This window comes from Anomalospiza imberbis, chromosome 22 (assembly GCF_031753505.1).
Source record: "Anomalospiza imberbis isolate Cuckoo-Finch-1a 21T00152 chromosome 22, ASM3175350v1, whole genome shotgun sequence".
Taxonomy (NCBI): Eukaryota; Metazoa; Chordata; class Aves; order Passeriformes; family Viduidae; genus Anomalospiza; species Anomalospiza imberbis.
Window position 1 is genome coordinate 9,015,275 of NC_089702.1, and position 24,368 is coordinate 9,039,642.

Here is a 24,368-nt window from a genome sequence, read left to right on the forward strand (position 1 = left end):
ACAATAGTGCTACAGCGCACCATGGGCTGAGTCCTCTCTATCAGCTTAGGTGGGGAAAACTCGATGGTGTATTCTTCCAAGGCAAGGCCCTGGAGATTTCCCTGAGGGGGACGATTCAGAGGATTCCACAATGGGCAGGGAATCCTTGCACTGGACCAGGTTGCTCCAAGCTCCCGCCCACCTGCAGCCAGCCCAAACCCTGAATGGGAATAATGAATCCTAGCTCTCAGGGTGATGCTCAAGAAAATACCTTGACATTCCCACAAGATAATCTAAATCATCTCAAAATAGGATCATGGAAGGGTTTGGGTTGGACAGGATCTTGGGTGGATCATGTCATTCCACTCTCTGCTGTGGGCAGGAACACCTTCCACTATCCCAGGTTGCTCCAAGCCCCGTCCAGCCTGGCCTTGGACACTTCCAGGGATGGGCCAGTCTCATGGAAGTCCATTCCAGTGCCTCACCACTCTCACAGGGAGGAATTTTTTCACAACATCCCATCTAACTCTCCTCTTTTCCAGTTTGAAGCCATCACCTCTTGTCCCATCTCTCCCTTTCCAAGTCTCTCTCCAGCTCTCCTGGAGCCCCTTGGAAGGGGCTCAAAGATCTCCTTTCCCTACTCTGCAGGTGAACACCCAGATCTCCCAACCTGGTCCCAGAAGAGCTCCAGCCCTCAGAGCAGCTCCATGGACTCCTCTGGACTCACTCCAGCAGCTCCACATCCTCCCTGTACTGGGCCCCAGGGCTGGACCAGCTCTGCAGGTGGGATCTCACCTGAGCAGAGCAGAACACCCCCTCCCATGCTGCTCATGTTGGGGGCTCAGCCCAGGCTCAGGGGTCTCTGGGCTGGGGCAGGTCCAGCTCTCACCCACCAGCACCCTCAAGTCCTTCTCTCAGGCCTGCTCTCAATTCTTTGTCTGTTCAGTCTGTATTTGTCCTGCGATCACCCTGACCCAGGGCAAACCCATGTTTCTCCTCCACTGGGGAGCAGCAAGTGATGAGACAACACAAAAATATCTTCATCTCTCTGCAGTTTATTGGTAATGAAGGGTCCTGGGGCCAGGGCACTGGCAGGAAGCAGCTGATTCACATGACAGAGGGGGGCAACAGGGCCACACACTCCAGGCAGGAAGGAGAGGAGGGAAAAGGATCCATAAAACATTAAAGCTGCCAAATTACTCCACCTGGGGAAGGTGGACAACTCCAGAGACCTGTTTCTCACTCCTAAATCTGACTATGGGACATCATCTCCTTCCTTCTGTTCATGTGGGCTCCTGAAACAGCTGGAGCAGGATGGGGGGGACCCATGAGGGGTGCGGGGGAAACACAGGACTTAAAAAGTGACAGGAAAGAGCAGTTTTCCAAAGGCTCCTCCTCAGCTGGTGCAGCAGCGCCGGGGAGCTCTGCAGTGCTGAGGACCCACAAGGGAGCTCAGTGAGGGCCAGTCTAGGCCAGAGGGATGTGTCTTGTTTGCAATCTCACTTTGGGGAGATTTCCCCCAGAAACAGTTTCTTTCCTCGTGAATACCGATGGGGATGGAAGGGGCTGTGCTGCTGGTGGGAGGAAGAGGAAGGTGCTGCTTTCCCTGGGAGGGCGGAGAGGAGGGCTCAGTATTTGACCCCAGAGGATTTGACCGTTGTGGTGGTGACGCATCGCCGCACAGAGGAGGAGCCCCCGCCAGCCATGAAGTTGCCACCTGCAGGGCTGCAAATCCTCCCGCTCCCAGAGGAGAAGCCACCACTGAGGATCCCTCCTCCCACACCACAGCTGCTGCTAATGATGTTCCCACCACCAACTGTGCACACTCCACCACCAACGGTGCACACTCCTCCACCCAGGCCATTGCTGGCTCCAAAGCTGCCAGATCTGCCTCCGCACACGGTGGTTCTGCCCACCACAGCTGGAAGAGAGGGAGAGGCTCATTGAACACTAGGCAACATCCTGGGAATCTTCACAAAACCAAGGATAAAGGTAACTGGGCAGAGAAAACAATGTGTGAATACTTACAGACATTCACGTTGGAGGGGTTCTCTAAGCAGAGCCTGTGTAGGGAGAGGAACATCAGTTGTAAATCTATATATAGTCAGAAGAAAAACTCTTCCCCAAATATTCCTTTTATATCGTGTTTCATGTAAGATCAATCAAGCCCCTTGGGAAGTATTCCCCGTGGGAATCAGGTTTCTCTTTTGGGCTTCAAAATTTTGGGGAAAAAAGGAAAGTCATCAAATTTTAAATGTTAAATGTGTTGCAAGGGATGATTAAAGATGAATCTGACCCAAGGGGGGACAGAACCCTGGCCCAGCCAATGGTGGGAGGTCTCACCTATTCTCCTCCCCCTCCAGCAGCTTCCTGTACATGGCAATCTCAACGTCCAATGCAATCTTGATGTTCAGCAGCTCCTGGTACTCCTTCAGCAGGCGAGCCAGCTCCTCTTTGTCTTTGCTCAGGGCACATTCCAGCTCCTCCAGCTTCCTCCTGGCATCCTTAATGGCCATCTCCCCCCTCTCCTCAGCCTCGGCGATGGCTGACTGCAGCTGCTGGTTCTGTGGAGAAGAAAGTAAATTTCCTAATTCCCTCTGCCCACCCTCTACTGGAGCATCCTTATGGCACAAACTGGAGGGAAAACAGAAAGAACCCGCAAGACACTGGCCAACCCCCACCTGCTTCTTCACGTTCTCGATCTCTGTCCGCAGCCTCTGGACATTCCTGGACAGCTCCTGGATCTCAATCTTGGTGTTGCGGAGGCTGTCCCCATGCCGGCCAGCCGTGCTCTGGAGTTCTTCATACTGTAAGCATGGGGACAAAGGCACCCATCAGGGACACAACTGACCAAGAACTCAGGTGGTTTTTATGCTCGAGGAGCCTTGACCCCTTCCCAACTCACCCGGCTCTGGTACCAGGCCTCGGCCTCTGCCCGGCTGTTCTGAGCAATCTGCTCGTACTGGCGCCGAACCTCCTCGATGATGCTGTCCAGGTCCAGGTGCCGGTTGTTGTCCATGGACACCACCACGGACAGGTCCCGGCTGATCGTCTGCATCTGAGACAGCTCCTGCAACCGAGACATGAGTCAGAGGCCCCATCTCAAGCCTAAATCCACCCAGACACCCCGTCCAACCGCAGTGTTTGGCCTCCTCATTGCAACTCCAGTCCCCCAGGAGAGAGCTCCTACCTCCTCGTAGATGCACCTCAGGAAGTTGATTTCATCTGTCAGAGCTCCCACCTTGGCTTCCAGCTCGACTTTGGTCATGTAGGCACAGTCCACATCCTAAAGGAAAGAGCTCAGTATTGGACCACGGCTTCCTTTCATCGCACAAGAACTGTTGGCTCTTCCTGCTGGGATCTGCCCAACTTGGAGATGAGTCCTTCCCATGTCTTTGCCTCCTGTCCCCCTCACCCTGTCCCTGATGGTGTCTTCCAGACTCACCTTCTTCAGCACCACAAACTCGTTCTCAGCAGCCGTGCGACGGTTGATCTCCTCCTCATACCTGTGGCAGGGGCAGGACAAGGTGAGACTCTGAGACCCCATGTCACTCCACCCGCGGGGTCTCCGCATCAGCTGCGCTCTCCCGGCTGGTCCCTCCCTGTCTGTCCCCGCACTCACTTGGTTTTGAACTCCTCCACGTACTGCCTCATGTTCTGCAGCTCCGATTCCAGCTGGCCCCGCTGCCCCAGCAGAGACTCCAGCCTCCTCCGCAGGTTCTGGATGTAATTCTCAAAGATCACATCCAGGTTCTTCCTCGGCCCTGACGGCCCTTGCTGCTGGAGCAGCTCCCACTTGGTGGAGAGCACCTTGTTCTGCTGCTCCAGGAATCGGACCTACAGCCAACAAAGGGTGTGTGAGACATTCACCAGAGAGACATCCCACTGCTCAAACCTCCTGGGAGCTTTGGAAGGCTGTGGATCATACCCCAAAAGCCCTTCTATTGCTTCCAAGGGGAAAATCCCTCCCTTTTTTCTTATTTTTTTCCCCATTATCCTTAAATTCCTCTTTTCTCCTCCTGTGTTTCTGCTCTCTCTCTTTTGTTTTTGTTTTTTTTTTTTTTTTTAATGCTTCCATTCCAATCTTACAAATGATTTCCAATACCAGAATACCAGTCAGGATTTTTTAACATTAATTTTCAGGAGCATCTGATCCTTTTTGACCTACCAGTGAATGAAATCCCATTGGTGTCCATATTCAAGAACATTCCTCTTATCAGACACAGAAATTATTCCATATACACATCATATATTTAAAAGACATGGAGTATGCTTATAACTAACATTCTCCCAGTTCAGATAATTTAAATGGAGCTCATCTGCACTTAAACTGAAAGAAGAAATGGTTGGGATTTTTTTTTTTTAATTAAATTCCTAAATTTTAAGTTCCTTGTGAAAAAATTATCCCAGAGAAAGGACGACTTAAAGAAACACTTTGGTCACTGAGTATATCTCCATCCCTTTGGCCTGTCTGCACTGGAGTGAAAACCAATGTGAATCCACCAAACCTGGAGAAAGTTGTTCAGTTTCTCTGTGGATGCTAAATTTTGACACTTCCTCAGGAGGAAACCAGATGGAACCCATTGGAAACAATCACAGCCCAACACTGAGCTGAGAAGGACAATATTTCCTTCTCCAGAGCACAAGGAATTTCCGCAGTTTTCCCATTCCCAAGCAAATACAGGTCCAACCTCTCACCTTGTCAATGAAGGAGGCAAACTGGTTGTTCAGAGTCTTGATCTGCTCCTTCTCCTGGCACTTCACTTGCTGGATCTGAGGGTCAATGTCAACGTGGACTGGCCGCAGGAGGGTTGGGTCCACCTGCACTGGCTGGATGCCTCCAGGGAACCCGGGGCCACCTCTGATGGGGCCACCAAAGCAGCCCATTCCTCCACCAATGACACCTCCTCCAATGACACCAAATCCTCCTGGAAATCCTCCACCAAAGCCACCAATTCTACATCCATAGCCACTGCCATAAGAGCTGCCCATGGAAATCCTTGTGTTGCCCCCTAGGTTGTGGAGGCTCCGGCTGCTGAATCCTCCACAGCGTCCACTGCCACCTCCAATCCCCCTGGATGTGGAGAATGAGCTGTAGCTGATCCTGCTCCGGCTGCCGCCTCCAAAGCCACCACCAACAGCAGAGCAGGAGCTGAATCCCCTTTTGCTCCCAACTCCGAAGCTCCTGCAGACAGACTGACGAGACATGACTGCTTCTCCTCAAAAGAGCCGAAACTAGGGAAGATGAGGAGATCCACAGAGCTGAGCTGGTGCTGAGGACAGAGAGAAGTGCTCAGAGTCTTCTCTGGCTCCACAGCTCCAGGCATTCCCTTTTATCTGCTCCTGGAGGTGGGCTGGGACAACTTGGGCGTGAAAAGGAAACAAATTTACTGTCTTCATCAGCTTGGTGCGGTTAACAGATTTTTGCCAAATTGGTGACTCCACCCAGAAATCCGCTTCGCCTTGCAGAAGGAAAAGCAGGAGCACCGAGGCAGGTCTCTGTGAGTAAGTGGACTCCCATATCTTTATGTCATCTGGAAAAATATATTTTACAGTGATGTTGTCATGTTCTTCCCTCCTCCCACTTCCCTGCCTGCTCCTAACGACTCCACAGGTTGTCTGACTCCAGATTTTTTGCCTGACACTCCACATCAGGCAGGGATTTTGGTGAAACCCATACAGAATGAGGCTTTCACAATTCCTCCAAGCACACACCACATCTCCTTGTTAAGCAGAAAATTCCCAATGGCTTTCCAACTGGAAAAATGCCACGTCATTAACATTTAACAGGGTCAGCATTTCTGTTTTATCCAGAAAGGAGCTGCTTAGTTCTTTCCTAAGAGCATCAGGTGGGATTTTTCTCTACAAAATGTGTCCCACAAAGTCTGAGACAGCCAGGTCCTGGGATTCTGAGCACCAGAGCAAGAGAGCAAGGATGTCTAACTCTTTGCTTGTGTTTTTCCAATGACCACAGGGATTGTCAATCCACAGAGGATGGAAAGGACGCTCCAGGCAGTAGATGTTGTAATGATGACTGACAATAATGTTTCATTTCATACACTAGCTCCCCTGCAATGGATTCGGACACTCACATGAAGGACATCTTGCAGGTACCTTCTGAGCTGCACTAATCAAATAAATATTTTAGTTACATTTATTAAATTTTTTTTCTGTAAAAAACACCAACCTTTCCTTCATTCTTATTTCCTGAAAATCATTAATAAAAGTCAAGGGAAATATATATCTTAAAGCACTTCAGCAGTCAAAAAATATCCTGGTTTTAAGCTTCCAATTGCATGTGTTGAGTTTTCATGGTCACACCAGAGAGATTTGGGCAGGTAAATGCGTTTGAAAGCATCCCTAGGAATCAGCTGGTGGCCATAGACACAGCAAACACTTTGGAAAACCAGACAGGGAAAACACTTCCAAAAGCCACTGCAGGAAACAGAAACATGAATGTCATTGACTGTTACTGGGATGAGGCTTCTGGAGCCACAGACTGTGTGTAATGGGAGGAAGGAGAGGACGTTACCCTTGACCGGGGGTTCAAATGTTGGCCAAGATTATCCCACCCTTAGAGACTCAACAGCTGGCAACAGTTATTCAGCAATTGAAAGATGTAATAGCTGGTCAAAAATTATCCCTCCATTAATGGACAAAACAGTTGGCAAAGGGCTGTCCCACCCTTGAGGGAAACAAGTCATGGTTGGCCAAAGGTTACCCAGGGGTGTGTTCTGCGGCTGGAGAATGCACAGCACCCCCAAAGCACAGAGAGGATGCCCTCTTTGCCAAAAGCACCTGCAATCAAGATGGGCTGGTTTCTCCATGGTCTTCACCCAGGTGGAGATTTAAGCTCTCCAGACCACCCTGCAGCCCAGTGCACTTGCTCCTGATGAGCAGCCCAAGCCAGCTGCACAGTGGCTCAGGTTTAGCTGGAGAAGAAAACAGGTTGTTCCTTCTCCTGGCCTCCCTCCCAACTGCCAAACCCATGGTACGAAGGCACCAGGACTTCACTGGAATATCCCACGAGGAAGTTCCACAACGAGGAGGAAGATCTGCAAAGTCAGCCAGATGCCTGGGTGCTGACCACACTCAGCTCCTGCAGATAAGACGCCCAGGTTGAGTCACTCTGACGTCTTCAGACAAGATGTGCAGATTATTCCAAACCTGGAGTCACCTGAGTCTCCTCCAGGTAAAACTCAACAGGTAGCTGGGCTCCAGCCATGCCCTCAGATCTCTTGTGCAAGGAGCTGCGCACAGCAGAATCATCAACACCAGGGAAAATGTGAACTCGACAGAAAACATGGATTGAGACTGAGCCGGGCTCCAGCTTCGCATCTGACCCAGCCAAGAGCACAGAGGAGGTGTTGCAATGACTCTTCACAGCAACGCTACAACGCCATGTAAAGTTCGTTGTAAAGTTTAGAAGAAACAGGCTTCTAAAATTATACGCTGAAACAGGTGATTAAGCACCAAAACAGATGACTCTTGCCCCAAGCCAAACCTCAAAGTGCTCCTGGCACAACACCAGCTTCACACAGGCATTGCCTTCTCAGCATCTTTATTTGGGCCAAACCCAGCCACAATCCCAGCTGCAGCACCCTTCAAAGCAGGGAGAATCCCCTTTTCCAAGAAGCCCACTGCCTTTCCTGGACCTCTTCCCCAGTCTGCAGCTTCCTGTCCCACTGTGGGAACATCAACAACTCCCAGAGGCTGTTGTGGGACTCCTGAACCACCACTGACAGTGTTTTCTGCCTCTTTGATCTCTCCAGGTGGTGGAGGAACCACAGATCAAACACTCTGGACTCCCCTCCCAAACCCCTACCTTGAGCTCCTCCAAATCTCTCCCTCCTGCTCTTGGAGCCAGGATGAGCCACTAGGGAATTAATTGGCTTCTCAGGGAGAGGATGGTAGCTGAGCTCATGGATGGGGATTAATCACACCTTCCCAGTCCATCATGTTCCCACGGCTGGTCAGGGATGGTACATGGCTCTCCGGTGCTCCCCCTGCTCTCTGGGTGCTGAGCTGTGCATCCCACCTGGCCGACCCACAGCCCATGTGTGCAGCAGAGGCAGGTGCTTCACCAACATCCTGATCCATTTTTATCCATGTTCACCAGCTCTCCCACCCAAGGGGCTCCTGCCCTGCCACTCCCTCATCACAGCCCGAAGACCATTCAGAAGCAGACACCTTAGATGACACTTTTCCAGTGTCAGCTCCCACCTGCTGTTGCTGATTCTCATCATCCATCAGCCTCTGTGGGTCTCTACTGGTCAGGCAACAAGGCACTGGGAATGTTCCTGCCTAAATCCCAGGACACAAGTTTCGGCAGACCTTTTGCAGAGCTTCCAAAATCCAAGAGGGATTGGGAAAGTTCCTTTCCTAGAGCTTCAGGAACTGGAGCGTTGCCACATCTGGAGAGATGTGATGTGGGCACTGAGGCACTGAGTGCCTCTGTGTGCCTAAAGCTGAGCCCAAAAAACTGGGACAGGGCTGCTTGTATTAGCTCAGTGACTGGGAAGATACAGGAACCCTTTGTGCTGCAGGTTTTCAGACCCAACAATAGCAGAAAAATGCTGTGGGAGTAACTCTACAGGATTCCAGGGATGAACTGGATCATTCACTATGTCAGGAGATGCCTAAAAATTGAGCAGGCTCCTGAATTCCTCGGTTTGGTCTTGTGCTGGCTCAGTTACTGAACATTGTGTGAACTGAGCATCCAGCACACACCACCTGGACTTGTGCCCTCAGGTGAGAGTCAGGCATCACTGGAGCTGTGATGGCTGGCCTGGTCCACCCCCACGTGTTCACCTCCATCAAAGTACAGGTGCGACACACTGAGCAAAGGACGACCCCAAGATTCACAACAAATTGCCTCCCCAAAGCATGAACCGCCCTGCCCAGAGTGGCTCCCGAAGCATCAACACAACAACATCGTGAATGTTCTCTGCAATTTATTGGGAATGGCAACATCCCAAGTAAGGAGGGCAGGACATACACACAGGGGAAGGGAGGTGGGGACAAAAAACAGGAGGAGAGAGGAGTTTTATACACATTTGACACAAGAAATATACAACACAGCAAGGAAGGCAGAGCAGCCCCTCCTGCCAGGCAGCTCCCGGTGCCGGGACACCCACAGCATCGCCACCGAACTGCCGGGTGGGACCAGAATCTGGGACAAGCTGGGTGGGAGGGACACAGTTCATCCCATTGCAGGACACCAGAGCTGGGCTTCAGGAGGCTGGGCTGCAGTCAGGAAGAGAGAAGAGGAGGTGCTTCTTTCCTTGTCAACCTTCGGGGCTCAGAATCTCACTCCCGAAGATTTGACCGAGGTGGTGGTGACACATCTCCGCACGGAGGAAGATCCCCCGCCAGAGCCGCACATCCTTCCGCTCCCAGAGGAGAAGCCGCCGCCGTACATTCCTCCCCCCATCCCACAGCTGCCGCCCATGCTGCCTCCTCCAAAGCTGCTGCCTCCTCCGCAGATGCCGCCTCCTCCCATTCCTCCTCCCATGCCGCTGCCGCCTCCGAATCCTCCTCCCATTCCACAGCTGCCGCCTCCGAATCCTCCTCCCATGCCGCTGCCTCCGAATCCGCCTCCCATGCCTCCTCTGCCTCCAGAGACAGTCGTCCTGCCCACCACAGCTGGAAGAGAAGCACAGGTTACTCACCTGTTGCCCAAAAGAACAAGTTCTACCACTTCTGAAGGACCCCAGGGCAGATACTTACAGACATTGACGTTGGACATGCTGTCGTTGCACAGCCTGTGAGGGAAAATCGGACCAATTATTCCTCTGGGAAGTGCATAGCTCTTCAGCTGAGAGTTTCCCCTTTTTGTACAAGTTTATATTTCTCAATTATCCTTAATTCTAAAAACTAGCAACCTATTCTTTTTTTTTTTTTTTTTTTCAGAATTTCCCGATTATTCTTTAAAGAAATGAGCAACCTTTACCTTCACATTCTTTTAAGATGGAAAACCCACTTAAGCATGTTTATGCTTAATATAATTAATATATTCTTGGGAATTAGAGCGTGAATGACACAAAATCAATCTCTGGTGTGGATTCAAAGGTTTTACCCACACATATTATAATCTGTTAAGAATTTAGTCAAATAGATGCCAATTAAGTACCTGTTCTCCTCCCCCTCCAACAGCTTCCTGTACATGGCAATCTCAACGTCCAGTGCAATCTTGACATTCAGCAGCTCCTGGTACTCCTTCAGCAGGCGAGCCAGCTCCTCTTTGTCCTTACTCAGGGCACATTCCAGCTCCTCCAGCTTCCTCCTGGCATCCTTGATGGCCATCTCCCCCCTCTCCTCAGCTTCAGCGATGGCTGACTGCAGCTGCTGGTTCTGAGGAAGAGAAAATCAGTGTGTGAGATCCCTTCTGCCCACCCTCTACGGGATCATCCTCATGGCACACACTGGATGGAAAACATTCAGAAATAATCCATCTCCTCCAAAGGGCATGAATTTTCATGATTGCTTTCCCTCTCACCACCCAGACCCATCCTGACCCAGCACACAGCTGTTACCCAATGAGGCGCTGATGGTCCCTTACCTGCTTCTTCACATTCTCAATCTCAGCCCGCAGCCTCTGAACATTCCTGGACAACTCCTGGATCTCAATCTTGGTGTTGCGGAGGCTGTCCCCGTGTTTCCCAGCAGTGTTCTGGAGTTCTTCGTACTGGAGACATGGGGACAAAGGCACCCATCAGGGACACAACTGACCAAGAACTCAGGTGGTTCAAACAGCGGGGACTGTCCCAGTAGCCTTGACCCCTTCCCAACTCACCCGGCTCTGGTACCAGGCCTCGGCCTCTGCCCGGCTGCTCTGAGCAATCTGCTCGTACTGGCGCCGAACCTCCTCGATGATGCTGTCCAGGTCCAGGTGCCGGTTGTTGTCCATGGACACCACCACGGACAGGTCCCGGCTGATCGTCTGCATCTGAGACAGCTCCTGCAACCAAGACATGAGTCAGAGGCCCCATCTCTTGAGAGGAGAGAAGAGCAGTAGCTCCAGGCAACCTCTCCAGATCAAACCCACAAAGACGCCCAGTCCAACCTCAGAGTCTTTGGCCACCACACCCTCATTAAAACTTCACCAAGGGGAAGGGAGAGCTCCTACCTCCTCGTAGATGCACCTCAGGAAGTTGATTTCATCTGTCAGAGCTCCCACCTTGGCTTCCAGCTCGACTTTGGTCATGTAGGCACAGTCCACATCCTAAAGGAAAGAGCTCAGTATTGGACCACGGCTTCCTTTCATCGCACAAGAACTGTTGGCTCTTCCTGCTGGGATCTGCCCATCTTGGAGATGAGTCCTTCCCATGTCTTTGCCTCCTGTCCCCCTCACCCTGTCCCTGATGGTGTCTTCCAGACTCACCTTCTTCAGCACCACAAACTCGTTCTCAGCAGCCGTGCGACGGTTGATCTCCTCCTCATACCTGTGGCAGGGGCAGGACAAGGTGAGACTCTGAGACCCCATGTCGCTCCACCCGCGGGGTCTCCGCATCAGCTCTCCTGCGCTCTCCCGGCTGGTCCCTCCCTGTCTGTCCCTGCACTCACTTGGTTTTGAACTCCTCCACGTACTGCCTCATGTTCTGCAGCTCCGATTCCAGCTGGCCCCGCTGCCCCAGCAGAGAGTCCAGCCTCCTCCGCAAGTTCTGGATGTAATTCTCAAAGATCATATCCAGGTTCTTCCTCGGCCCTGACGGCCCTTGCTGCTGGAGCAGCTCCCACTTGGTGGAGAGCACCTTGTTCTGCTGCTCCAGGAATCGGACCTACAGCCAACAAAGGGTGTGTGAGACATTCACCAGAGAAACATCCCACTCCCAGGGGATTTGGGAGGCCAGGGAATCATTCCCCATCTATGTCTCATTCAGGCATTCAAGCTCCTGAAGTGCCTGAGAAGTGTTATTTAATTTATTTGTTATTAGACAATCAAGTTTTGAGTCATTCTGAACTTCTCCCTTGGGGACAAAGCAGTGTTCCCAGTAGAAAACATCATCCCAATTTTCCTTAGCATCAGGGTTCGGCTTTGCCATCATCTTTCCCGCACTGAAGTCAAGAAAGATGAAATTTTTATTCCCTAACTGCCCATGCATTCTCTTTGGAGGTATTCTCTATTTCTTTGGCTTTTATTTGAAATTAAAATAATCCAAGAGTATTGGAAAGGGGTTTAATGCTCTGCAGTTTCTAGAATCAGGCTTTGAGAAGAAAGTTTCATCAAAAAGCAAATCCCAGCAATGAGAACTTCTAGGATAATTAAATTTACAATGGTGACTTTGCCCTGGATCACCCAAAAGGAGGCTGCAGAAGTGCCTTGGCAAGACAATCCCCAGAATACCCTGCAGATGTTCCCTTTAATCTTCCATTAGCACAAAACCTCCTCTATTGTCCAGCATTACTTCTTAAGTAAACCTGACTAATTACAATTTGATGCTGAGGCATTGGTCTGACAACTCCAACAACTGTTGGTCGGTGAAAAATTTCCCAGTCCATGCCCCAAGGAAGTTGTTTGACATTCCACCTCCAAAAAAAAACCCCATCCTGAACTCTCACCTTGTCGATGAAGGAGGCAAACTGGTTGTTCAGGGTCTTGATCTGCTCCTTCTCCTGGTTTTTGACTTGCTGGATCTGGGGATCGATCTCAACGTGGACTGGACGCAGGAGGCTGGGGTCAACTTGCACCGGCTGGATGCCTCCAGGGAAGCCTGGACCACCAAAGCCACCCATTCCACCCATTCCCCCACCGCTCATTCCACCACCAAATCCACCCATTCCTGCCCCACCACCCATTCCACCACCAAAGCCACCCATTCCCATTCCTCCAACACCCATGCCACCACCACCAATCCCTCCACAGCTCATTCCTCCACCAAAGCCACCCATCCTGCCTCCGTATCCACCACCACCATAACATCCGCCCATGGCAATCCTTCTGCTGCCCCCCATGTTGTGGAGGCTCCGGCTACTGAACCCCCCACAGTGTCCTCCTCCGCCTCCTCCCCGGGATGAGGAGTACGAGCTGTAGCTGATCTTGCTCCGGCCACCACCACCTCCAAATCCACCACCAACAGCAGAGCAGGAGCTGAACCCCTTTCTCCCCCCGACTCCAAAGCTCCTGCAGACAGACTGACGAGACATGGCTGGTTTTTTCCAAGTGAAATCAAAATCCAGGAGAGCAGAAAGACCAACAGAGTTGATGAGGGCGGAAAGAAGTCTGCAGAGTCCTCTCTGGCTGCAAGAGCTTCAGGCATTCCCTTTTATCCGCTGCTGGAGGTGGGCTGGGACAGCTTGGGCGTGAAGGTGGAAAGCAATTTAATATTTTCATCAGCATGGGGTTGTTGACAGATTCTCCATGAGCTTTGCCATATTTGGGGCTCCCAGAAACACGCCCTGTAATCTAGAGGTGAATAAAGAAGAGCATCGAGACACGTCTCCATGACAAAGTGGACTCCCGCATCTTTATGACATCTTGGAAGTCAATTTTATCCATAATCCCCTTTTCTGCAACCCCTCATTGGCTATCCAGCTCTCATTAGTGGCTCCCAATAATTCCAGATAGAGATCTCCCTATCAAAGCTCCACAGAAAGGCAAAGTTTTGATGAAATCCCATCTATAACATGGCTTTCACAATTCCTTACACACACCCTTAATCCTCTTTTTATATGTTAAATTGCACTTGTGTTTCAGGACATGTTTCCCAATCCTGAATGGGAATTCATGACACCAAAATTTGAGGAGACTCAGCATTTTCTCCTGCTAGAGAGGAAAAAAAATCTCCTTGGAGCGTGTGGTGTCACTACAGTGGGAGTGTCTTCTGCCTGCAGACTAAATTCCCTCCACTTGCAACTCCACAAATCTGGGACTACCAGCTGGAGCTTTGGATGATGCTGAAGCAGAGGGAAGAATGTGACTGGAATCATCCCCCTCTCCTCAGTGTTCTGAGGGTGACAGGGAGTGACAACTTGAGGAAGAATGAAGGGACACATTGGGAACCCTTTGGCGACAATGTCAGAGACAGACAGACAAACACTATGGAAGAGGAGCGACAGATTAACAATTTGAAGTGGTGAGGGGCTCCTGCTACTCTGGTGAATCCCACGACCTCTGAATTACCTGTTTTTTCCCAAAAATGAGATGACTGACATGGAAAAACCTGAGGAGAAATGGAGCTGTTACAACCCCCAAGGCACAGTATAACCTTTTGCTTCCAAATAATTTATTGTGAAAGGAATGTGGTTTAGAAATGTCTTTTATAGCATGTCTCTGAAATAAACCTTTTTTTTTGTGTTACATGTAAATGAAATTTAATTAATTACAGAAAATACAAATAATATCAGTGGGTTCCAAAAAAAGGTACGTAGATTCTAGTTTAAAAGGAAGCCAAGTCTGTAAATACTATTTAAGAGGCATTCTAAAGGTTTTATCTACCTGAATATTATTAATGAAATACCTGAATAATTTAATGAATTAAATAGAAAAAGAATGTTCACGTTTTCCTAGAAAACAGCACAAGTAATGAAAAAATGACAGAAAATGCACATTCTAGTCCTTGAAATACTTAAAAGATGAATTTAAGGCCATTCAAAAGACCTGTATATGAACACAGACCTTCAGAAGGAATTTTCAGAGTCTCCAAAGAGATCTGGGCAACTAAATGTGGTTTGAAAGTATCAAGAGGCATCAAAAACCAAAATGTCCCTGACTGTCACTGGGACGGGAGCCCCCCCAGTCTGCATGGAACAGGGAGGGGAGAACATTCCCCTTGAGGGAGTCAATGGTTAGCCAAGGGTTATCCCACTCTTGGGAGACTCAACAGTTGGCCAAGAGTTATCCCACTCCTGAGGAGCTCAGGAAGAGTTGACCAAGGGTTATTCCACACTTGGGAGCTCAGTAACACTTGAACAAGAGTTATCCCACTCTGAGCTCCTGGTTGGTCAAGAGTCATCCCCCTCTCCAGGGATTCAGGTAAGAGTTGACCAAGGATTGCCCCACGCTTGAGGGGCAAGGTTATCGAGCTTTGAGGGGGACCAATGGTTGGCCAAAGGTTACCCAGGGGTGTGTTCTGCGGCTGGAGAATGCACAGCACCCCCAAAGCACAGAGGGGATGCCCTCCTTGCCAAAAGCACCTGCAATCAAGATGGGCTGGTTTCTCCATGGTCTACTCCCAGGTGGAGATTTAAGCTCTCCAGACCACCCTGCAGCCCAGTGCACTTGCTCCTGATGAGCAGCCCAAGCCAGCTGCACAGTGGCTCAGGTTTAGCTGGAGAAGAAAACAGGTTGTTCCTTCTCCTGGCCTCCCTCCCAACTGCCAAACCCATGGTATGAAGGCACCAGGACTTCACTGGAATATCCCACGAGGAAGTTCCACAACGAGGAGGAAGATCTGCAAAGTCAGCCAGATGCCTGGGTGCTGACCACACTCAGCTCCTGCAGATAAGACGCCCAGGTTGAGTCACTCTGACGTCTTCAGACAAGATGTGCAGATTATTCCAAACCCAGAGTCACTTCAGCCTCCTTCAGGTGAGACTCAACACCAAACTGATCCTTCAGATCTCTTACACAAGGAGTTGAACATGGTAATATCAACACCAGGGAAAATGTGAACTCGACAGAAAACGTGGATGGAGACCAAGCCATGCTCCGGCTTCACATCTGACCCAGCCAAGAGCTTCATGGATCTCGCACAGAGGAGGTGTCACAACAACTCCTCACATGGCACTACAATGCTGTGTTCTGGATTTTAAAGCTGAGAAGAAACAGACTCGTAGAATTAAGCACCAAAACAGGTGATTCTTGCCCCAAGCCAAACCTCAAAGTGCTCCTGGCACAACACCAGCTTCTCAGAGCCTTCTCAGCATCTTCTTGTTGGGCCAAACCCAGCCACGTTCCCCAACCCTGGCACCCTTCTGCTGGGCTTCCAGCAGGAGAATTCTGTCTTCCAAGAAGCCTGTAGTCATTTCCTGTTGCCTTTCCAGGACCTCTTCCTCGGTCTGCGAATTCCTGATCCACTCTGGGAACATCAGCAACTCCCAGAGGCTGTTGTGGGACTCCTGAACCACCACTGACAGTGTTTTCTGCCTCTTTGCTCTCTCCAGATGGTGGAGGAACCACAGCACAGCTCAGATTAAACACTCTGGACTCCCCTCCCAAACCCCCACCTTGAGCTCCTCCAAATCTCTCCCTCCTGCTCTTGGAGCAAGGATGAGCCACTGGGGAACTAATTGGCTTCTCAGGGAGAGGATGGTAGCTGAGCTCGTGGATGGGGATGAATCACACCTTCCCAGCCATTCATGTTCCCACAGCTGGAATCATCCTGGGGCAGATGAGTTTGTGGCTGACTGCAGCCAGCAGCAGGTGCTTCACCAACATCCTGATGCGTATTCACCTGCCCTCCCACCACTGCACACGGCAACACTGGTGCCATCTCCTTCGCCTAACACAGGTCAAGGTCTCCTGCACCTGGAGATGATCCCAAAGGAACCCTAGAAGCAGCAACTTAATTACATTGGTTGGTCCACGGGGTGCAACACCTCCCATCTAGAGGAAGGTGTCCCTGTTCATGGCAGGGGGTTGGAAATGGGATGATCTTTAAGGTCCCTTCCAATCCAAACCATTCCATTATTCAATGATTCCAGGTCTCCGACCTGGGCTCTTATTTCTCATTGTTCAGCTGGAGGATCCAGACCTCCACCATTCCAGATATAGGCTTGTGCCTCCAGGTGAGAGTCAAGAGCATCATTTGACTTGGGGCACCTGCCCTGATCCATCCCCACCACTGATCTGTTCCCTCAAAACACAGAGATGGACAGGAGAACAACCCCCTCTCCCACCCTGCCCAGAGCAGCTCCCAAAGCAGCAACACAACGACATCGTGAATATTCTCTGCAATTTATTGGGAATGGCAACATCCCAAGGAAGGAGGGCAGCCCACAGAGGAGGGTGGGAGGTGGGGACAGTACATCTGGGGAGTGCATCGCACTGTGTCATGGGAGCTGAGCACTGAAGGACACTGTTGTTCTCCTTAGGAATAGTCCAGGTGTGTGTGAGGTGTCCCAGGTGTCACTGAGAGCTGGGATTAGTCGAATGGAAGCCAGAGCTCCAGGGAAGATGGGCTGGCTGCACACCTGGGTCTCCCAAGTAAGCAAAGCTGCCCAGAATCTCCACCCTGGGCCAGCTCCTCCGTCTAGCCACCACCTGAGATGCCCCCTCCCCAAGGGACGAGCCCCGCTTGCCCCACACCCACCCTGACCCCAAAGGCCTGCAAAGGGAATAGCAGGATGGACACACACAGAAGCACCACAGGCACACAGAAGAGGAGGAGAGAGGAGGAAGAGAGAGGAGTTTTATACACATTTGACACAAGAAATGTACAACACAGCAAGGAAGGCAGAGCAGCCCCTCCTGCCAGGCAGCTCCCGGTGCCGGGACACCCACAGCATCGCCACCAAACTGCCGGGTGGGACCAGAATCTGGGACAAGCTGGGTGGGAGGGACACAGTTCATCCCATTGCAGGACACCAGAGCTGGGCTTCAGGAGGCTGGGCTGCAGTCAGGAAGAGAGAAGAGGAGGTGCTTCTTTCCTTGTCAACCTTCGGGGCTCAGAATCTCACTCCCGAAGATTTGACCGAGGTGGTGGTGACGCATCTCCGCACGGAGGAGGATCCCCCGCCAGAGCCGCACATCCTTCCGCTTCCAGAGGAGAAGCCGCCGCCGTACATTCCTCCCCCCATCCCACAGCTGCCGCCCATGCTGCCTCCTCCAAAGCTGCTGCCTACTCCGCAGATGCCGCCTCCTCCCATTCCTCCTCCCATGCCGCTGCCGCCTCCGAATCCTCCTCCCATTCCACAGCTGCCGCCTCCGAATCCTCCTCCCATGCCGCTGCCTCCGAATCCGCCTCCCATGCCTCCTCTGCCTCCAGAGACAGTCGTCCTGCCCACCACAGCTGGAAGAGAAGCACAGGTTACTCACCTGTTGCCCAAAAGAACAAGTTCTACCACTTCTGAAGGACCCCAGGGCAGATACTTACAGACATTGACGTTGGACATGCTGTCGTTGCACAGCCTGTGAGGGAAAATCGGACCAATTATTCCTCTGGGAAGTGCATAGCTCTTCAGCTGAGAGTTTCCCCTTTTTGTACAAGTTTATATTTCTCAATTATTCTTAATTCTAAAAACTAGCAACCTATTCTTTTTTTTTTTTTTTCAGAATTTCCCAATTGTTCTTTAAAGAAATGAGCAACCTTTACCTTCACATTCTTTTAAGATGGAAAACCCACTTAAGCATGTTTATGCTTAATATAATTAATATATTCTTGGGAATTAGAGCGTGAATGACACAAAATCAATCTCTGGTGTGGATTCAAAGGTTTTACCCACACATATTATAATCTGTTAAGAATTTAGTCAAATAGATGCCAATTAAGTACCTGTTCTCCTCCCCCTCCAGCAGCTTCCTGTACATGGCAATCTCAACGTCCAGTGCAATCTTGACATTCAGCAGCTCCTGGTACTCCTTCAGCAGGCGAGCCAGCTCCTCTTTGTCCTTACTCAGGGCACATTCCAGCTCCTCCAGCTTCCTCCTGGCATCCTTGATGGCCATCTCCCCCCTCTCCTCAGCTTCAGCGATGGCTGACTGCAGCTGCTGGTTCTGAGGAAGAGAAAATCAGTGTGTGAGATCCCTTCTGCCCACCCTCTACGGGATCATCCTCATGGCACACACTGGATGGAAAACATTCAGAAATAATCCATCTCCTCCAAAGGGCATGAATATTCATGATTGCTTTCCCTCTCACCACCCAGACCCATCCTGACCCAGCACACAGCTGTTACCCAATGAGGCGCTGATGGTCCCTTACCTGCTTCTTCACGTTCTCAATCTCAGCCCGCAGCCTCTGAACATTCCTGGACAACTCCTGGATCTCAATCTTGGTGTTGCGGAGGCTGTCCCCGTGTTTCCCAGCAGTGTTCTGGAGTTCTTCGTACTGGAGACATGGGGACAAAGGCACCCATCAGGGACACAACTGACCAAGAACTCAGGTGGTTCAAACAGCGGGGACTGTCCCAGTAGCCTTGACCCCTTCCCAACTCACCCGGCTCTGGTACCAGGCCTCGGCCTCTGCCCGGCTGCTCTGAGCAATCTGCTCGTACTGGCGCCGAACCTCCTCGATGATGCTGTCCAGGTCCAGGTGCCGGTTGTTGTCCATGGACACCACCACGGACAGGTCCCGGCTGATCGTCTGCATCTGAGACAGCTCCTGCAACCAAGACATGAGTCAGAGGCCCCATCTCTTGAGAGGAGAGAAGAGCAGTAGCTCCAGGCAACCTCTCCAGATCAAACCCACAAAGACGCCCAGTCCAACCTCAGAGTCTTTGGCCACCACACCCTCATTAAAACTTCACCGAGGGGAAGGGAGAGCTCCTACCTCCTCGTAGATGCACCTCAGGAAGTTGATTTCATCTGTCAGAGCTCCCACCTTGGCTTCCAGCTCGACTTTGGTCATGTAGGCACAGTCCACATCCTAAAGGAAAGAGCTCAGTATTGGACCACGGCTTCCTTTCATCGCACAAGAACTGTTGGCTCTTCCTGCTGGGATCTGCCCATCTTGGAGATGAGTCCTTCCCATGTCTTTGCCTCCTGTCCCCCTCACCCTGTCCCTGATGGTGTCTTCCAGACTCACCTTCTTCAGCACCACAAACTCGTTCTCAGCAGCCGTGCGACGGTTGATCTCCTCCTCATACCTGTGGCAGGGGCAGGACAAGGTGAGACTCTGAGACCCCATGTCACTCCACCCGCGGGGTCTCCGCATCAGCTGCGCTCTCCCGGCTGGTCCCTCCCTGTCTGTCCCCGCACTCACTTGGTTTTGAACTCCTCCACGTACTGCCTCATGTTCTGCAGCTCCGATTCCAGCTGGCCCCGCTGCCCCAGCAGAGAGTCCAGCCTCCTCCGCAAGTTCTGGATGTAATTCTCAAAGATCATATCCAGGTTCTTCCTCGGCCCTGATGGCCCTTGCTGCTGGAGCAGCTCCCACTTGGTGGAGAGCACCTTGTTCTGCTGCTCCAGGAATCGGACCTACAGCCAACAAAGGGTGTGTGAGACATTCACCAGAGAAACATCCCACTCCCAGGGGATTTGCGAGGCCAGGGAATCATTCCCCATCTATGTCTCATTCAGGCATTCAAGCTCCTGAAGTGCCTGAGAAGTGTTATTTAATTTATTTGTTATTAGACAATCAAGTTTTGAGTCATTCTGAACTTCTCCCTTGGGGACAAAGCAGTGTTCCCAGTAGAAAACATCATCCCAATTTTCCTTAGCATCAGGGTTCGGCTTTGCCATCATCTTTCCCGCACTGAAGTCAAGAAAGATGAAATTTTTATTCCCTAACTGCCCATGCATTCTCTTTGGAGGTATTCTCTATTTCTTTGGCTTTTATTTGAAATTAAAATAATCCAAGAGTATTGGAAAGGGGTTTAATGCTCTGCAGTTTCTAGAATCAGGCTTTGAGAAGAAAGTTTCATCAAAAAGCAAATCCCAGCAATGAGAACTCTTAGGATAATTAAATTTACAATGATGACTTTGCCCTGGATCACCCAAAAGGAGGCTGCAGAAGTGCCTTGGCAAGACAATCCCCAGAATACCCTGCAGATGTTCCCTTTAATCTTCCATTAGCACAAAACCTCCTCTATTGTCCAGCATTACTTCTTAAGTAAACCTGACTAATTACAATTTGATGCTGAGGCATTGGTCTGACAACTCCAACAACTGTTGGTCGGTGAAAAATTTCCCAGTCCATGCCCCAAGGAAGTTGTTTGACATTCCACCTCCAAAAAAAAAACCCATCCTGAACTCTCACCTTGTCGATGAAGGAGGCAAACTGGTTGTTCAGGGTCTTGATCTGCTCCTTCTCCTGGTTTTTGACTTGCTGGATCTGGGGATCGATCTCAACGTGGACTGGACGCAGGAGGCTGGGGTCAACTTGCACCGGCTGGATGCCTCCAGGGAAGCCTGGACCACCAAAGCCACCCATTCCACCCATTCCCCCACCGCTCATTCCACCACCAAAGCCACCCATTCCTGCCCCACCACCCATTCCACCACCAAAGCCACCCATTCCCATTCCTCCAACACCCATTCCACCACCACCCATCCCTCCACAGCTCATTCCTCCACCAAAGCCACCCATCCTGCCTCCGTATCCACCACCACCATAACATCCGCCCATGGCAATCCTTCTGCTGCCCCCCATGCTGTGGAGGCTCCGGCTACTGAACCCCCCACAGTGTCCTCCTCCGCCTCCTCCCCGGGATGAGGAGTACGAGCTGTAGCTGATCTTGCTCCGGCCACCACCACCTCCAAATCCACCACCAACAGCAGAGCAGGAGCTGAACCCCTTTCTCCCCCCGACTCCAAAGCTCCTGCAGACAGACTGACGAGACATGGCTGGTTTTTTCCAAGTGAAATCAAAATCCAGGAGAGCAGAAAGACCAACAGAGTTGATGAGGGCGGAAAGAAGTCTGCAGAGTCCTCTCTGGCTGCAAGAGCTTCAGGCATTCCCTTTTATCCGCTGCTGGAGGTGGGCTGGGACAGCTTGGGCGTGAAGGTGGAAAGCAATTTAATATTTTCATCAGCATGGGGTTGTTGACAGATTCTCCATGAGCTTTGCCATATTTGGGGCTCCCAGAAACACGCCCTGTAATCTAGAGGTGAATAAAGCAGAGCATCGAGACACGTCTCCATGACAAAGTGGACTCCCGCATCTTTATGACAACTTGGGAGTCAATTTTATCCATAATCCCCTTTTCTGCAACCCCTCATTGGCTATCCAGCTCTCATTAGTGGCTCCCAATAATTCCAGATAGAGATCTCCCTATCAAAGCTCCACAGAAAGGCAAAGATTTAATGAAATCCCATCTATAATATGGCTTTCACAATTCCTTACACACACCCTTAATCCTCTTTTTATATGTCAAATTGCACTTGTGTTTCAGGACATGTTTCCCAATCCTGAATGGGAATTCATGACACCAAAATTTGAGGAGACTCAGCATTTTCTCCTGCTAGAGAGGAAAAAAAATCTCCTTGGAGCATGTGGTGTCACTACAGTGGGAGTGTCTTCTGCCCGCAGACTAAATTCCCTCCACTTGCAACTCCACAAATCTGGGACTACCAGCTGGAGCTTTGGATGATGCTGAAGCAGAGGGAAGAATGTGACTGGAATCATCCCACTCTCCTCAGTGTTCTGAGGGTGACAGGGAGTGACAACTTGAGGAAGAATGAAGGGACACATTGGGAACCCTTTGGCGACAATGTCAGAGACAGACAGACAAACACTATGGAAGAGGAGCGACAGATTAACAATTTGAAGTGGTGAGGGGCTCCTGCTACTCTGGTGAATCCCACGACCTCTGAATTACCTGTTTTTTCCCAAAAATGAGATGACTGACATGGAAAAACCTGCTGAGAAATGGAGCTGTTACAACCCCCAAGGCACAGTATAACCTTTTGCTTCCAAATAATTTATTGTGAAAGGAATGTGGTTTAGAAATGTCTTTTATAGCATGTCTCTGAAATAAACCCTTTTTTTTGTGTGTTACATGTAAATGAAATTTAATTAATTACAGAAAATACAAATAATATCAGTGGGTTCCAAAAAAAGGTACGTAGATTCTAGTTTAAAAGGAAGCCAAGTCTGTAAATACTATTTAAGAGGCATTCTAAAGGTTTTATCTACCTGAATATTATTAATGAAATACCTGAATAATTTAATGAATTAAATAGAAAAAGAATGTTCACGTTTTCCTAGAAAACAGCACAAGTAATGAAAAAATGACAGAAAATGCACATTCTAGTCCTTGAAATACTTAAAAGATGAATTTAAGGCCATTCAAAAGACCTGTATATGAACACAGACCTTCAGAAGGAATTTTCAGAGTCTCCAAAGAGATCTGGGCAACTAAATATGGTTTGAAAGTATCAAGAGGCATCAAAAACCAAAATGTCCCTGACTGTCACTGGGACGGGAGCCCCCCCAGTCTGCATGGAACAGGGAGGGGAGAACATTCCCCTTGAGGGAGTCAATGGTTAGCCAAGGGTTATCCCACTCTTGGGAGACTCAACAGTTGGCCAAGGGTTATCCCACTCCTGAGGAACTCAGTAAGAGTTGACCAAGGGTTATTCCACACTTGGGAGCTCAGTAACACTTGAACAAGAGTTATCCCACTCCGAGCTCCTGGTTGGTCAAGAGTTATCCCCCTCTCCAGGGATTCAGGTAAGAGTTGACCAAGGATTGCCCCACGCTTGAGTGGCAAGGTTATCGAGCTTTGAGGGGGACCAATGGTTGGCCAAAGGTTACCCAGGGGTGTGTTCTGCGGCTGGAGAATGCACAGCATGCCCAAAGCACAGAGGGGATGCCCTCCTTGCCAAAAGCACCTGCAATCAAGATGGGCTGGTTTCTCCATGGTCTACTCCCAGGTGGAGATTTAAGCTCTCCAGACCACCCTGCAGCCCAGTGCACTTGCTCCTGATGAGCAGCCCAAGCCAGCTGCACAGTGGCTCAGGTTTAGCTGGAGAAGAAAACAGGTTGTTCCTTCTCCTGGCCTCCCTCCCAACTGCCAAACCCATGGTATGAAGGCACCAGGACTTCACTGGAATATCCCACGAGGAAGTTCCACAACGAGGAGGAAGATCTGCAAAGTCAGCCAGATGCCTGGGTGCTGACCACACTCAGCTCCTGCAGATAAGACGCCCAGGTTGAGTCACTCTGACGTCTTCAGACAAGATGTGCAGATTATTCCAAACCCAGAGTCACTTCAGCCTCCTTCAGGTGAGACTCAACACCAAACTGATCCTTCAGATCTCTTACACAAGGAGTTGAACATGGTAGTATCAACACCAGGGAAAATGTGAACTCGACAGAAAACGTGGATGGAGACCAAGCCATGCTCCGGCTTCACATCTGACCCAGCCAAGAGCTTCATGGATCTCGCACAGAGGAGGTGTCACAACAACTCCTCACATGGCACTACAATGCTGTGTTCTGGATTTTAAAGCTGAGAAGAAACAGACTCGTAGAATTAAGCACCAAAACAGGTGATTCTTGCCCCAAGCCAAACCTCAAAGTGCTCCTGGCACAACACCAGCTTCTCAGAGCCTTCTCAGCATCTTCTTGTTGGGCCAAACCCAGCCACGTTCCCCAACCCTGGCACCCTTCTGCTGGGCTTCCAGCAGGAGAATTCTGTCTTCCAAGAAGCCTGTAGTCATTTCCTGTTGCCTTTCCAGGACCTCTTCCTCGGTCTGCGAATTCCTGATCCACTCTGGGAACATCAGCAACTCCCAGAGGCTGTTGTGGGACTCCTGAACCACCACTGACAGTGTTTTCTGCCTC

The 24,368-nt window shown here is 50.5% G+C and overlaps 3 protein-coding genes across 6 annotated transcripts; all 3 read right to left on the reverse strand.

The window, feature by feature from the left end:
- Positions 1–1,607: 1,607 nt before the first annotated feature.
- Positions 1,608–6,315, reverse strand: LOC137486638 (keratin, type II cytoskeletal 6C-like). The gene is made up of 9 exons (XM_068212063.1): positions 4,678–6,315; positions 3,602–3,816; positions 3,425–3,485; positions 3,170–3,265; positions 2,885–3,049; positions 2,661–2,786; positions 2,323–2,543; positions 2,008–2,042; positions 1,608–1,900 (listed from the first exon to the last, which is right to left on the reverse strand). The coding sequence occupies exons 1-9, from the start codon at positions 5,185–5,187 to the stop codon at positions 1,608–1,610; spliced, it is 1,722 nt and encodes a 573-aa protein (XP_068068164.1). The 5' UTR covers positions 5,188–6,315.
- Positions 6,316–9,103: 2,788 nt separating this feature from the next.
- On the reverse strand, positions 9,104–13,125 carry LOC137486639 (keratin, type II cytoskeletal 6C-like). Of its 4 annotated transcripts, XM_068212066.1 has the most exons (10): positions 12,541–13,125; positions 11,545–11,759; positions 11,363–11,423; positions 11,108–11,203; positions 10,775–10,939; positions 10,541–10,666; positions 10,112–10,332; positions 9,709–9,743; positions 9,616–9,624; positions 9,104–9,564 (listed from the first exon to the last, which is right to left on the reverse strand). In XM_068212066.1, exons 1-10 carry the CDS (start codon positions 13,123–13,125, stop codon positions 9,281–9,283), a joined length of 1,797 nt encoding a protein of 598 aa, XP_068068167.1. In that variant the 3' UTR covers positions 9,104–9,280. The 4 variants fall into 4 exon arrangements, with proteins under 4 accessions (XP_068068167.1, XP_068068165.1, XP_068068166.1 ...); XM_068212064.1 differs by having other exon boundaries at positions 9,104–9,624; XM_068212065.1 differs by having other exon boundaries at positions 9,104–9,624; positions 9,705–9,728; positions 10,101–10,332.
- A 4,461-nt stretch (positions 13,126–17,586) lies between these two features.
- On the reverse strand, positions 17,587–21,422 carry LOC137487120 (keratin, type II cytoskeletal 5-like). Its single transcript, XM_068212756.1, has 9 exons — positions 20,838–21,422; positions 19,842–20,056; positions 19,665–19,725; positions 19,410–19,505; positions 19,077–19,241; positions 18,843–18,968; positions 18,414–18,634; positions 18,015–18,049; positions 17,587–17,930 (listed from the first exon to the last, which is right to left on the reverse strand). Exons 1-9 carry the CDS (start codon positions 21,420–21,422, stop codon positions 17,587–17,589), a joined length of 1,848 nt encoding a protein of 615 aa, XP_068068857.1.
- Between the last annotated feature and the right edge of the window lie 2,946 nt (positions 21,423–24,368).

What these genes read in the sequence shown, in the direction of transcription:
- LOC137487120 (XM_068212756.1), bottom strand. Translation starts at nt 21,422, where the DNA reads ATGTCTCGTCAGTCTGTCTGCAGGAGCTTTGGAGTCGGGGGGAGAAAG. An exon ending in AGTTTGTGGTGCTGAAGAAG is followed by an intron (nt 19,506 to 19,664) that starts GTGAGTCTGGAA and finishes TCTTTCCTTTAG; the next exon opens with GATGTGGACTGTGCCTACAT. An exon ending in CATGTCCAACGTCAATGTCT is followed by an intron (nt 17,931 to 18,014) that starts GTAAGTATCTGC and finishes CTTCTCTTCCAG; the next exon opens with CTGTGGTGGGCAGGACGACT.
- LOC137486638 (XM_068212063.1), bottom strand. Translation starts at nt 5,187, where the DNA reads ATGTCTCGTCAGTCTGTCTGCAGGAGCTTCGGAGTTGGGAGCAAAAGG. An exon ending in TCGAGAACGTGAAGAAGCAG is followed by an intron (nt 2,544 to 2,660) that starts GTGGGGGTTGGC and finishes TCTTCTCCACAG; the next exon opens with AACCAGCAGCTGCAGTCAGC. An exon ending in CCCCTCCAACGTGAATGTCT is followed by an intron (nt 1,901 to 2,007) that starts GTAAGTATTCAC and finishes CCTCTCTTCCAG; the next exon opens with CTGTGGTGGGCAGAACCACC.
- LOC137486639 (XM_068212064.1), bottom strand. Translation starts at nt 13,125, where the DNA reads ATGTCTCGTCAGTCTGTCTGCAGGAGCTTTGGAGTCGGGGGGAGAAAG. An exon ending in AGTTTGTGGTGCTGAAGAAG is followed by an intron (nt 11,204 to 11,362) that starts GTGAGTCTGGAA and finishes TCTTTCCTTTAG; the next exon opens with GATGTGGACTGTGCCTACAT. An exon ending in CATGTCCAACGTCAATGTCT is followed by an intron (nt 9,625 to 9,708) that starts GTAAGTATCTGC and finishes CTTCTCTTCCAG; the next exon opens with CTGTGGTGGGCAGGACGACT.